The 12,637-nt window shown below is 41.2% G+C and overlaps 1 protein-coding gene across 1 annotated transcript in view; it reads left to right on the top strand.

Annotated features, from left to right (window-relative positions):
• The window catches only part of PUS7 (pseudouridylate synthase 7 (putative)), a 54,011-nt gene that overhangs the window by 15,443 nt on the left and 25,931 nt on the right, over window positions 1–12,637 (top strand). Inside the window, exons 6-8 of the mRNA XM_010841440.1 lie at window positions 2,140–2,284; window positions 8,719–8,830; window positions 10,935–11,012. Of these exons, the coding sequence (XP_010839742.1) occupies window positions 2,140–2,284; window positions 8,719–8,830; window positions 10,935–11,012 (335 nt within the window). The remainder of the gene's footprint in view (window positions 1–2,139; window positions 2,285–8,718; window positions 8,831–10,934; window positions 11,013–12,637) is intronic.

Raw genomic sequence — 12,637 nt, 5'->3', positions numbered from 1 at the left:
TTAGTTTCCCTACAAGAGATCAAACCTGTGCCCCCTGCAGTGGAAGCACAGAGTTTTAACCACTGGACTGCCAGGGAAAGTCCCTTACATTGATTGATTTGCATGTGTTGAGCCATCCTTGTGACCCTGGGGTGAATCCAACTGGATTATAGTGTATAATCTTTTTTATGTGTTGTTAGATTCGGTTTGCTAATACTTTGTTAAATTTTTTTACATCAAAGATAATATTTTTCTTTATAGTGAGTGTCTTTGTCTGGTTTTGGTATGGGATGATGGCTTCTTAAAATGACTTTGGGACTGTTCCCTCCTCTTAAGAGTTTGAGAAGGATCAGTATAAGTTTCTCTTTGTATGCTTGATGGAATTCCCCAGTGAAACCATCTGGTCTTGGACCTTTGTTTGCAGGGAGTATTTTTTATTACAGATTCTGTTTCATTTCTAGTGCTCCATCTGTTCAAATTATGTTTCTTCCTGATTCAGTTTTGGTGGGCTGTATGTTCTTGAAACTCGTCCATTTCTTCTAGATTGGCGAAGAAACTTTATTGGCGTGTAGTTGTTCACAGTATTCTCTTATGGTTTTCTGTATTTCTGTGTTATTGGCTGTTATTTTTCCTCTTTCATTTCTTTCTTTGTTTATTTGGAATGCCTGGCCAGAGATTTGTCGATTTTTGTTTACCTCTTCAAAGAAACTGCTCTTGCTAACCAACATTTTTCTAACATAATGAAATGAAATAGGAAATAACAGTGCATTGCACATTATAAGGGTTAAGTACTGTTCTGTACATTTTTAAAAGATTTTTAATAAGGTGCATATGCATATTAATATATTGGAGAAGGAAATGGCAACACACTCCAGTATTCTTGCCTGGAGAATCCCATGGACAGAGGAGCCTAGCAGGCTACAGTCCATGGGGTCGCAAGAGTTAGACACGACTTAGCAACTAACCCATCACATATTAATATATATTGCTGGATACTGAATCCAGGTATGAAATGTATTTCTCAGTGTAAGATACATTCAGAAATTGAAAAACAGTTGTATAACTAGTTAGTTTACATTTTCTTGATGTAGATTTTTCTCTTTTAGTAACAAATATACTGGACTGTCATTATAAAGTTTCTCAGTATAGGGCAGGGTTCATTAGACGCAGGAGTAGATTAGATTGCATTATTCAGGGAATCGAGTTTCTGATATCCCCAAACACACAGCTCACCTGCTTTTCCATCTGTGAGCCCTGAGGTGTTCATTGTTTAGCTGAGTCCCTGAAAGGGAGCATCTGTGATGGGTGGCTATGGAATTGGATGGCCTGGAATTCACATCTGGCTCTGCTCCCCTCCAAATATATAATCTTAACTTCTCTCAGCCTCACTTTCCTCGTCTCTAAATAAATGTGCTGGTGGCTTGATAGGGAACTGATGGGGATTGAATAGGACAGTGATTGTAAAATGATTGGTAACAGTACCTGGCAGCTGGACAAACTCAGTAAATGGGTTCTTATGATTTACAATTTGTAAAGGTCTAAAAGATTTCTGATATGAAAGGCACCTAAATATCCTTCAACAGATGAATGGGTAACTAAGATGTGGTACATATATATGCTGGGATCCTACTTAGCCATAAAAAAGAATGAAATAATATGCAACATGGAGGGAACTACTAAGGGAAGTAAGACAGAGAAAGATAAATACTATGTGATACCACTTATATGTAGAGTCTAAAATACGATACAAGTGAACTATTTGTGAAACAGAAACAGACTCACAGATAGAACAAATTTAAGGTTACCAAAGGAGAAAGGGGTGAGGGACTAATAAATTAGGAATTTGGGATTAACTGATACAAACTAGTATGTGTATAGTAAACAGTAAGGACCTACCATGTACCACGGGAGCTATCTATATTTAATATCTTGTAATTATGTATGTATAGTTGAATCACTTTCCTCTACACCTGAAACATTGTAAATCAACTATACTTCAATAAAAAAATAATTAAAGAAAAAAAAGTTCTGAAATTATACCCTTCTACTTTGGTTACTTTATATCATTATTAAGATAAGTAGTGTTTTTACTAATTCTTTAGTATTATTTCCTTTATTTAATGTTTGTTAAATTAGTATCATTATCTGTGTTTTTAATAGGTCATTGAGGACACCAAAGAGAAAAGAACCATCATCCATCAGGCAATTAAATCTCTGTTTCCAGGATTAGAGACAAAAACAGAAGACAGAGAAGGGAAGAAATATATAGTAGCCTATCATGCAGCTGGAAAAAAGGCTCTGGCAAGTAAGTGGGCTTGTGACCTGGCGTTTCTTCTGCCTCCTCATTCTCCCTGCCTGTTCACACTCAAGGGTCGTTTTGCAGTTGTTCCGAGATGGATATTGACCATATCATTCCTTCAAAGAAGGTGAACAGTCTTTCAGATGCTAAAACAGTCCTGCATCTGAAATCACGGTTACACAGTCACGTGTCTGGTAAACGGGGCAGTAGGTCTTACATGTGAGTACGGATTTGCAGTAATGACAGTGGTGCCAGAGAGAGTCTTACATAATTTAATACGTTCCCTAAAGAGCAGAGCAGGCCGAGCCGTAAGCCAAGAAGAAGACAGAAGAATATCGCTCATTCTGTCCTCTTAATGGAGGTAAGAAAGCTTTCAGGTGAACAGAAACTGCTTGTCACCTCTCCCAGTGGCATATTCTGCAAAGTCCCTATATTGACAGTGCCGCTGCTTTCCAATTGTGAGTACCTTGTTGACTACACATAAAAAACATGGAATATATTAAAAAAAAAAAATGGAATATATAGAAAACCACCCCTTCACCCAAGCCCATATTTCACTGAGTAGCATTTATTTGAAGTGGGTGTGTTGTCAGTGAACCCTGTTTATTTATGTTCTATGTTCTACAGCCACGAAAATAACTATTTGCATATAACCTTAAGAAATATTGGATGATAATTTTTCTTCTTTTATCTGTCAGATCAGTAGATAAAATTTTTATGAAAATTACAAAAGGGAAAATTCCTCACCTCCTCCGAGACCGTTGATGACGCCTGTTAGTGAAGAGTTACTTCTAGGTATATTTGTTGGAGTAAAACTCCACAATTGTTATATAACAGAAGATTGTCCAAACCATCAGTGCTTTGTCAGTATTCTCTTGGGATAACCCTGTGAGTGGATGAAGCCTTAATTGTCTATAACTGTGGTTCTAGTGAAAGGAGAGGATGTGAGAAAAATGGGAGCAGAAATAAGATTTAGCTGTGCCTGAGAAAACCATGTCATCAAGTCAGTAGATCTGGATAGTGATATAGAAGTGAGAATCCTTGAGCAGTGGGGAGGAGAAAGTGGAGGTTGGAGGTCGCTTCATAGCAGATAACCAGAAAGGGCAGGGAGAGGATGTGTTCTGGGACTGCTTGAGGGCATGAGTTGTTAATCACTTCTCAGTTCAGAGGCTCATGGCTTGAGTGCTCTATGTTTCTTTGATGTCTGAGTGACAGTATAACATATCACCTTGAAAGCTGTTCTGCAGCCAGGGTTGTCTAGGAGGATTAAGCCCAGTGAGGAGCGACGTGAGTGACTGTTTTTTCCATTCTCCCACTTATCTAGCAGTGGAGGAGAGGTGAATTCCTGCATAGATGATTTGCTGCATTCACTCTTAATTCTCTCAGGAACCCGGGTTGAGAAGGGCTGCTGTGGAGAAGTTCCTTGGAGAGAAGAGGCAGTCCTCATCGGTCAGCCACCTTTTTGCAAAGGCAGGAGGAAGAGGCAGGGTCTTGTTCTGACAACTGTGGTCCTGAGGAAGCAGATTGGAAAAGGCGAAGCCTGTGTTTCTCAGACTGGTTGCTTCTTGGAAATGGTTGCTCCTCCTTGGAGGCAGCCAAGTTTTGTGATCTTGGTATTTGCAGGCCACACTTGAGGCCAGCAGTTTGCCCCTCAAGTGAGTGGTGCCGGATCCCTGGTGTTCTGTGTTTATCCACCTTTTCTGTGCTTAGGCCACACCACGCCTTCCTTTTTTTCCCCCTCAAATAAAAAATTTCCTTAAGGTTTACCAAGTGAGGTACTGAGCTGTGTGACATGAACCACCCCTTTCCCATCTCACATCTTCAATAAAATATTAATTTCTCACTATGAAAAAGAAGCATGAAGCAGGTCCAGTTGAATCAGTGTGTGGACGAAAATTGGGCCCTTTTGGGCTTGAGGGGCTGTGGCATTTATTCAGAGATGGACTAGAGGCCTGCTCTCTGCATGTTCTCTACCACCTCCTCAGAGGCCCGACTGGCACTGGAGAGCCCGTGAGCATCTCCAGGTCTGGCCCGCACCTGCGAGCTGGGGGCCACTTCAAGTAGGCAACACTGGGAACGTAGGGAGAGCTGGTGTCTGGAGATGGCAGTTCTTGCCTGTACAGACAGAACCCAGAAACAGTGACAGCTCGTCCTCCTAGGGCACCTCGCCTGGCATTTGAACAGATTAGCTTTTAAAGCCTCATTGCAAAGCTAAGTTGGAATGTTTTGAGCTCCCTTACTACCAAACCCTGACGTAAGTTGTTATTGGTGGGTCATGCACCATGTAGCAGGTTTGCAACATTCGTAACCTCAGATAAGCCACACAGCCTAAAATACAGGCGTGATAGATTCTAAATCATGGTAGCCAAACACAAATTATTGATACCAGGTCTTTTAACCCTAATGTTATTTGGTGTGTTAATCCAATCTGATAGGGCACATCGATTTATCTACCAAAGTGTACTTATGGTATTTTTCTGAAAATACTGTATAATTATCATACACCATGTACTCAGGTAAATTAACTTATATTTTGAAATAAATAGTGTACATCTCCAAAAAACTTTTTAAAGACTCAAGTTTAAAAAAAATTTTTTTTTCGCCATGTACTATCTAGAGATAATCCATTCTATGTGAAATTAATGGTTTCCAGGGGCATACCTTGGAGAAGGCAATGGCACCCCACTCCAGTACTCTTGCCTGGAAAATCCCATGGATGGAGGAGCCTGGTAGGCTGCAGACCATGGGGTCGTGAAGAGTCGGACACGACTGACCGACTTCACTTTCACTTTTCCCTTTCATGCATTGGAGAAGGAAATGGCAACCCACTCCAGTGTTCTTGCCTGGAGAATCCCAGGGACAGGGGAGCCTGGTGGGCCGCCGTCTATGGGGTCGCACAGAGTCGGACACGACTGAAGCGACTTAGCAGCAGCAGCAGCAGCAGGGGCATACCTGTATCTAGGAGTCTGCAGAGACTAAGGAGGAAGAGCCAGACAGATAAAAAGTTCGTTTTCTGGGAGAGATTGCTGTTACGGAATCCATAGGAAGGGGGGATTTCAGTGATGGAGTGATTAGCCATGGAAAATATTACACACAAGTCCAGCAAGATAAGAACTCTGAAACACATCCACCGATTTTTAGGATCTTGGGGATCATTGGCATCTTTGCCAGAGCAGTTTTATTGGACACCAGTTCACACAGTAGGTTAGGATGGAAGATAATAAATCCGCCATAAAGATAAGGACAAAGAAAAGGAACATGCTTAAGGAGAGGGAGACGTAGGTTTGACTAAAATGTAAGAGCCAGCCCTGAGCATATTGATATATTGAAGGGGAAGAGCCGATGGAGAGGGAGCTGGGTGATGGTGGCTGGAGCAGGACCCCAGAGGAAGCTGCAGGGTGGGTGTGCAGGGGTGCAGCAGGGTAAATTGTCTTGAATGAGAAGGAAAGAATGTTCTGCATGCTACCCATCCTGTCGTCTTTCTTGAGCTACAAACGTTTTTCCTTCTTTATTCATGTGGATCTCTGCTCAATACAGGAATCTTCCTGAATGTAGTTTTCTTTTTTTATCTGGATTCTGTTTCTCCTCTCCCTGGGGCTGCAGTATCAGACCATCAGAAGGTTGCTTCCTAGCCTGAGAATTCGTTGCTTTTGCATTTTAAGTCAGCGTGTCTCAAAAATGTGTGAAAGTTATTTTAAATTCACTTAAATTGCTACCTAGCATTCCAAGGATTTGGAGTTTTATAAAGTCAAACAAATCGCCCAAAGGAAATTGAGACTCACTGATTTTCCATTACTCAAAACATTTCCAGTTAATAAATACATATGCTTATTAACAGTTTGTGTACTGAGTGCACTTAGAAAAAGAATCCTTGTATGTTATTTACCGAGGAGATAATTGAATGCATGCTCACTGCCTGGATTTGCTAATAAGATGCATGTTTGTGAGCCAAACTCATATCGGTTGTCATGGTTTCTCGTAAGGTGTAATAGCACTTAGTGTTTTAGTCTTGTGGTTTCATTTGTTTCTTGTCACTAGATATACCGAAAATGGAGCTTACACTTCATCAGCTTTTATCACAAAATTTTTTTAAAGTTTTTATTATGGACATTTTCAAACATGCAGACAAGTAAAGGAACTAGTATATTGAACCTCTGTGTACCATCAGCCATCTTCAGCATTATTAACATTTTGTTGTTGAATCTGTTCCTCCCACTTTTTTTCCCTTCTTGAGATGTTTTTAAAGAAAATCCTATGTAGTACTTCATTTCACATGTAAGTACTTCAGCATGTATCTGATAGAAAAGGACTAAAGCCCTAAACCATTATCACCTCCTGACAAAATCAATAATAATTTCTTAATATCTCATACCCAGTGCATGTTCAGTTTTCCCCTCATTGTTTCAGAAATGCCTTTTGCATACAGAGGACTCGTTTAAATCATGATACAGACAAGGTCAGAACATTGCATTCGACGAATGTCTCTTCAACTTCTTTTTATCTATTGCTTTGAAAAGGGTTTTCCATAATTTTTGTATTTTTTTTAAATAATAAAATCAGTGCAGGAAATTCATGAACACAGAAAAGCACAATACAAAACAGTCATCACGTGCAGCCTCAACAACCGAAAGATAATTACGAATAGTGTTCTGGTACACGTCCTCCCATTTTTAAGAAAACAAATCTCTGGATGGGGAGGCATTTTGCCTCTAGTCTCACACCTTTTGCTGTGTCCCGTGGGCACAGACAGTGCAGCTTTGAGGATCAATGAACAGGCCACTGTGAGGGCATAGACAGGGAGGCTTGAACCTGTCGGTGAGTTTTCTGCTTGTTCACTGTTTGCCTCTGCGACATTCCATTGTTAATGTCTAAATCGCTGTCAACCCACCACATAACCACCAGATGCTGTAGGAGTTCCTCGGTAGCAACTTCCCATGTGATCATTTGCATGTTCACTTCTAAAGCACTTTAATGTTATTATAAATTAAATACTGCTCTCTTGTGCTCTTTATGCTGTGCATTTGGACAGAGGTCAGAACTGCAGCAGGTAAGAGCGGTTGGCGTTTCATGTAGGGAAAATGAAACGCCAATGAATTTTGTCACAAGTACTAAGCATAGACAACTTTGCTTAAATGGAGGGAGCTGGAAGGAAAACCAAAAATAGTATCCCTGTTCACAGTTTCCTGAGGATGAGTTGTAAGGAATTCACACCAAGAACCAAAGAAATACTTGCAGTGCTTTTTCTGTAATACTCTAAGCATACATGCTGTGGCAGTTTTCCAAATGGCTTAAGTGGTCAGGTTGTTCTTTACATTGTAGCTTATATAACTAACCTGTCAAGCAATGCTTTTTGCCTTGGCAAAGGCAGGTGTATAAGTAACTTTAGTACCAGGAGTTTCTTGTGTCTCTAAAGATGAAGAATTCATGAGTTCATGCTAAAGGGTTATTTTAGGCACAAAGAAAAAGGAACATTTCTAAAAGACAAAGACTTTTCTAGGGATTGTGTGAAATATTTTTTCACAGTCTGTTTCTTTCGACGAGTTAGAGAAATGAAGTGAGTTAGATGCATTGTCAATAGCAGCTGCATCTGTGTGTCACATGAGACTCATGGACATTCTTGTACAACATCTGGGAAGTGCAGTTGTGGCTTACACATTTTTCCCAAAGTGTTGATTTTTCAGAACACCTTTCAGCAATGAAGTCTAAATCTTGATGTTGTTTGAATAGATGTTTCTAGTAGTATAATTTAAATGTTTAAAAGAACAGCTGTAAAGTCAGATTCTCCAAAGTCTTGAAATGTTTGTCAGTTTCTAAAAAGTTGAGCAGTTGAAGTAGCAATGGCTCAGATTTTTAAAGTCTCCTCTTGCCCGAAGATTGACAGTTAGGTATTGAATGCCAGCTTCTCTCTCTGTCTGGAGACCTTTGTAAATGACCTAGTGTTACCTCAACTTCTGTGACAGAAGTGGCCTTTGGAAAGTCTCACCGTGTCACCAAGCCAGCTTGTTGCAGGAACACCTAACTGGCGAGACAAGGCAAGGTTTGTGGGTTCCTCCATGACTGCTGGTGCCCCCCTGGCCTGCTTACATTCTGGAGAGCCTGTTGATCCCCTTTCAGATACCTGTTTATCAACTAAACCAGGGGATGGTTGGACTCCTCTGTATTTCTGTATGTGAAGATTGTTCATTAGGTTTAATGACTTGTCATATGACCTGTACTTCTCGCTTTTGATTTCAAATAGAGACAGATAAGTATGCAATCAGTTAATTTAATAATGCCTGTGGTCCACACAGCTATAACCATCTAACCTGTGTTTCTTGTCAGTCTGGATCTGATTTCTCGCTCAAGGATTCTCTAGCAAAAATGATCTTGTAGAGTTTCATGAGGAAAAATTCAGCTAACGTTTATTATGGTGTACATAACATTTAACTTTTTTTTTTAAGATCCAAGGAAACATTCTTGGCCAAAATCTAGAGGAAGTTACTGTCACTTTGTACTGTACAAAGAAAACAAAGACACCATGGATGCTATTAATCTGTTGTCCAAATATTTAAGGTTAGTATCTTGTTCTGGTGCCTACGCAAAATCAAAACACAGAAACGTCTTTTTCTTTCCATGCTGATGAAAAGGGAATGGGAAAATAGGCACACAGGTAGCAAACGTACCTCCCAGTTACAGTCTTTTTTATTGTTTTGGCTGTGCCTTGTGGCCTGTGGGATCCTAGTTCCCCGACCAGGGATTGAAACTGGGGCACAGCAGTGAAAGTCCTGAGTCCTAACCACTGGACTGCCAGGGAATTCCCAATTTTAGTTTTTGTAGGCAATAGTTGAATTAATTTCTTTTAACCTCCTTGCATATGGTCAGTGATTCAAAAATGACAATTCTCTAACTAAATGGTTACATATAGTAGAGAGTTACTAGTCCATCCAGCTACAGTAAAAATTAATTGGACTTCCCTGCTGATCCAGTGGTTAAGAATCCGCCTGCCAGTGTAGGGGTCACAGGTTTGATCCCTGGTCCGGGAAGATCCCATATACCACAGAGCAACTAAGCCCCTGCACCTTAACCTCAACTGTTGAGCCTGTGCTCTAGAGCCCAGGAGCTGCAACTGCTGAGCCTGAGTGCTGCAGCTGCAGAAGCCCACATGCCCTAGAGCCTGTGCTCTGCAGTAAGAGAAGCCACCAGTCAGAAGCCTGCACACCACAGCTAGAAAGTAGCCCCTGCTCGCAGCAACTAGAGAAAGCCCACTTGCAGCAGTGAAGACTCAGCACAGCCAAAAACAAATATTTAGGGAAAAAAGAAAAATTAACTGTCTCCCCTGAAAACTCATACTTTGATGTGGTTGCAGAAGTCTGCTGCTAAATCTGAGTTCTGAACTCCTAGAAATCAACTGGACTGGAAACCTGAGACCAGTCAGATTTTCTCATAGGAATGCAATTGTAATAGAATTTGGGTCTCTAAGGATGGGCCAGGTTGCTGTTTTATTTTCAGAAATGGATTCAGGTACCAGAGCAAATCTGTACACAGTGGAAATGTACTTTCTGATATGTGTTTAACCTGGTTTAAACATAGTACATACTGTGATAGTTTGCTCTGACAGCCTTAACAAGATGCTGTGAAGCGAGTGGCTTCAGTAACAGCCCTTCATTTTCCTGGTTGTGGGGGCGGGAAGCCCCCAGCTGCGGGCGCTGGCAGATTCGGTTGTTGGCTGAGGCCTTTGCCTGTTGCAGGTGGCCGCTGCCTCTGTGCCCATGGTCTTGCCTCTGAGTGTGTGTGTCCCAGAGGCCTCTGTGAGGCCAGGTTTCCTCTTCTTATACCAGGACACAAGTCTAATCGAATGAGGGCCTCGTTTTAACTAATAACCTCTTTTATGGCTCTGGCTCCAAATCCTGTTGGGTTAGGAGCTATTGGGAGTCAGCCTCAATACAGAAATTTTAGGGGAGTGCAGTTCATCCCATAGGACACGGTACCTAATAAAGCAGCATTTTATTTACTGCTAGCTTTATCTCTCATCTTGTCTGTCCCTGAACCCCAGGAAGAAGACAGTTCCAATGAAAGAGTAAACGGTTGGGAAGGGAGTTCCTCTGAGATCTGGATTGCTCAGAGTTCAAAAACCCTTCCTGTTTCTCTCCTATTCATGTGGAACAGTTTTTATTAAATTCTTCTTAGTTATCTAGCTTACTTGTATCTTCATATTAAAACTATTCTGTTCCCTGTTGTAGCATTTGGCTTTATACAAAGAAATAGCATGTATTTGTGGAAAATTCATATAATATTAACTTTTGGAAATTGAAAATACAAAATTTTTGAAGTGATACATGGTAGATCTAGGATGGATAGTTCTTTACCTTCAGTTATGTAATTATATGAATTGCATGAAATCAACAGGAAATTTGTTGAATGTGTCAGAAATTTCCTTTTCTGACACATTCCAAGTCACACAGAGCTAAGGAGGGAATTGTCCAGGCATCATTTAGTTTCTTAGCTTTTAAGAAATACTAATTTATGTTTTCCTGAATATATTTTTAAATGAAGTTTCTCCTTACTTTTCTTTTACTCTGTTACTATTTTAAGTATATTTATTTTAAATCTTAAATTATGAGAAGCGTAATTTCCTAACAGTATGTGACTTTGTATGGTTTTGTTTTTGCCTCATCAGAGTCAAGCCAAACATATTCTCCTACATGGGAACCAAAGATAAAAGAGCCATAACCGTTCAGGAGATTGCTGTTCTCAAGTAAGTAGGAGTACATACTGGGGTTCGTTCTGTAAAAATCCTAGCACTGTATCTCCAAGTTCGAGGATTTGCTTTGTGGGGTTTACCTCTTCCATCTTTAGATAGTGCCTCTCTGTTCAAAAAACTGCTTTTCTGTTTGTTTCTTTTCTTCTTGCTTATCTGCATTCCCTAATGTTTTCGCAGCAAGCTGGTATTATTTACGTCATTTTTAAAGGATTTGTGTGGTTGATAGAACCAAGAGAATATGTGCTTCTGTATCTTTTGTCTCTCTTATTCATTGATTGTTAAATATAAGTTATTTAAAGTTTAATTACAAAACAGTGAAGAGCCCTTTTGTTATACACAAGATCTGCAGAGGAAAAGGTGGTCTTTGCTTTTGAAGTAACTATAATGGAGCAGGCAGGTGAATCAGAACTTACACACAGTGATGTAAATGCTAGAATAGAGGTGTATTTGGGGTGTTAGGGAAGACCTGCTAACAAAGTCTGGCACTCATTGTGGGGGCAGGCCAGGGAGGCTTTCACAGAAAATGGGATGCGCGGGGTTTTTTTCTTTGTTTAGTTTGGCTGTGCCACTCGGCTTGTGAGATCCTAGTTCCCAACCAGGGACCAAACCCAAGCCCTCAGCGGTGGAAATGTGGAGTCTAACCACTGGACCACCAGGGAATTCCAGTTTTAATCTAGACTGGGCTTCTCTGCCTCTTCACTGCTGACACTTTGGGCTGGATAATTCCTTGTTGAAGGGGCCATACTGTGCACTCTAGGATGCTCAGCAGCAGCCCTGGTCTCTCTCTACCATAGGATTTCAGTAATTTACCCCTATTCATGTCAGCACTGTGACAGACAAAAATGTTTCCAGACCTTGCTAAATGTCTCTCGAAGAACAGAATAGCCCTGGTTGAGAACCACTGGTCTAGATTCTAGAAGGATGGGTGGCCAGACAGACTCAGGTGTCCATCCTCGATTCTAGAAAGCCGGGCGGTCAGACAGGCTCAGGTGTCCTTGCTTACGCACCCCTGAGGTGGGGATGGTGGGGGGAAGAAGTAACGGGGCAGGAAGAAATGGGGGTTGCAGGTGCTTGTCATGAGTGCGGTGATGGTTTCACAGGCTTATTCGCGTGTTAAGATGTGTACATTTTGCATATGTACAGTTTATTGTTGTTGTTCAGGCACCCAGTCCTGTCTGACTCTTTGTGACCCCATGGACTGCAGCACCCCAGGCCTCCCCGTCCCTCACCATCTCCTGAAGTTTTCCCTAGTTCCTGTCCATTGCATCAGTGATGCCATTCAGCCATCTCCTCCTCCGACGCTCTCTTCTCCTTCTGCCTTCAATCTTTCCCAGCATCAGGGACTTTTCTAATGAGTAGGCCGTTCTCATCAGATGACCAGAATACTGGAGCTTCAGCTTCAGCATCAGTCCTTCCTATGGGTTTTCAAGGTTGATTTCCTTTAGGATTGATTGACTGGTTTGATCTCCTTGCTGTCCAAGGGATTTTCAGGAGTATTCTCCAGCACCACAGTTTGAAGGCATCAGTTCTTTGGCGTTCTGCCTTTACTGCTGTGCCTTTACTCGCACAACCATACGTGACCACTGGGAAGACCAAAACCTTGTCTGTAGGGGCCTTGG

Source organism: Bison bison, unplaced genomic scaffold (genome assembly GCF_000754665.1).
Source record: "Bison bison bison isolate TAMUID 2011002044 unplaced genomic scaffold, Bison_UMD1.0 scf7180017864162, whole genome shotgun sequence".
NCBI classification, from domain to species: domain Eukaryota; kingdom Metazoa; phylum Chordata; class Mammalia; order Artiodactyla; family Bovidae; genus Bison; species Bison bison.
The sequence above is the reverse complement of the archived record's forward strand: the minus strand, read 5'-3'. Positions and strand labels throughout refer to the sequence as shown.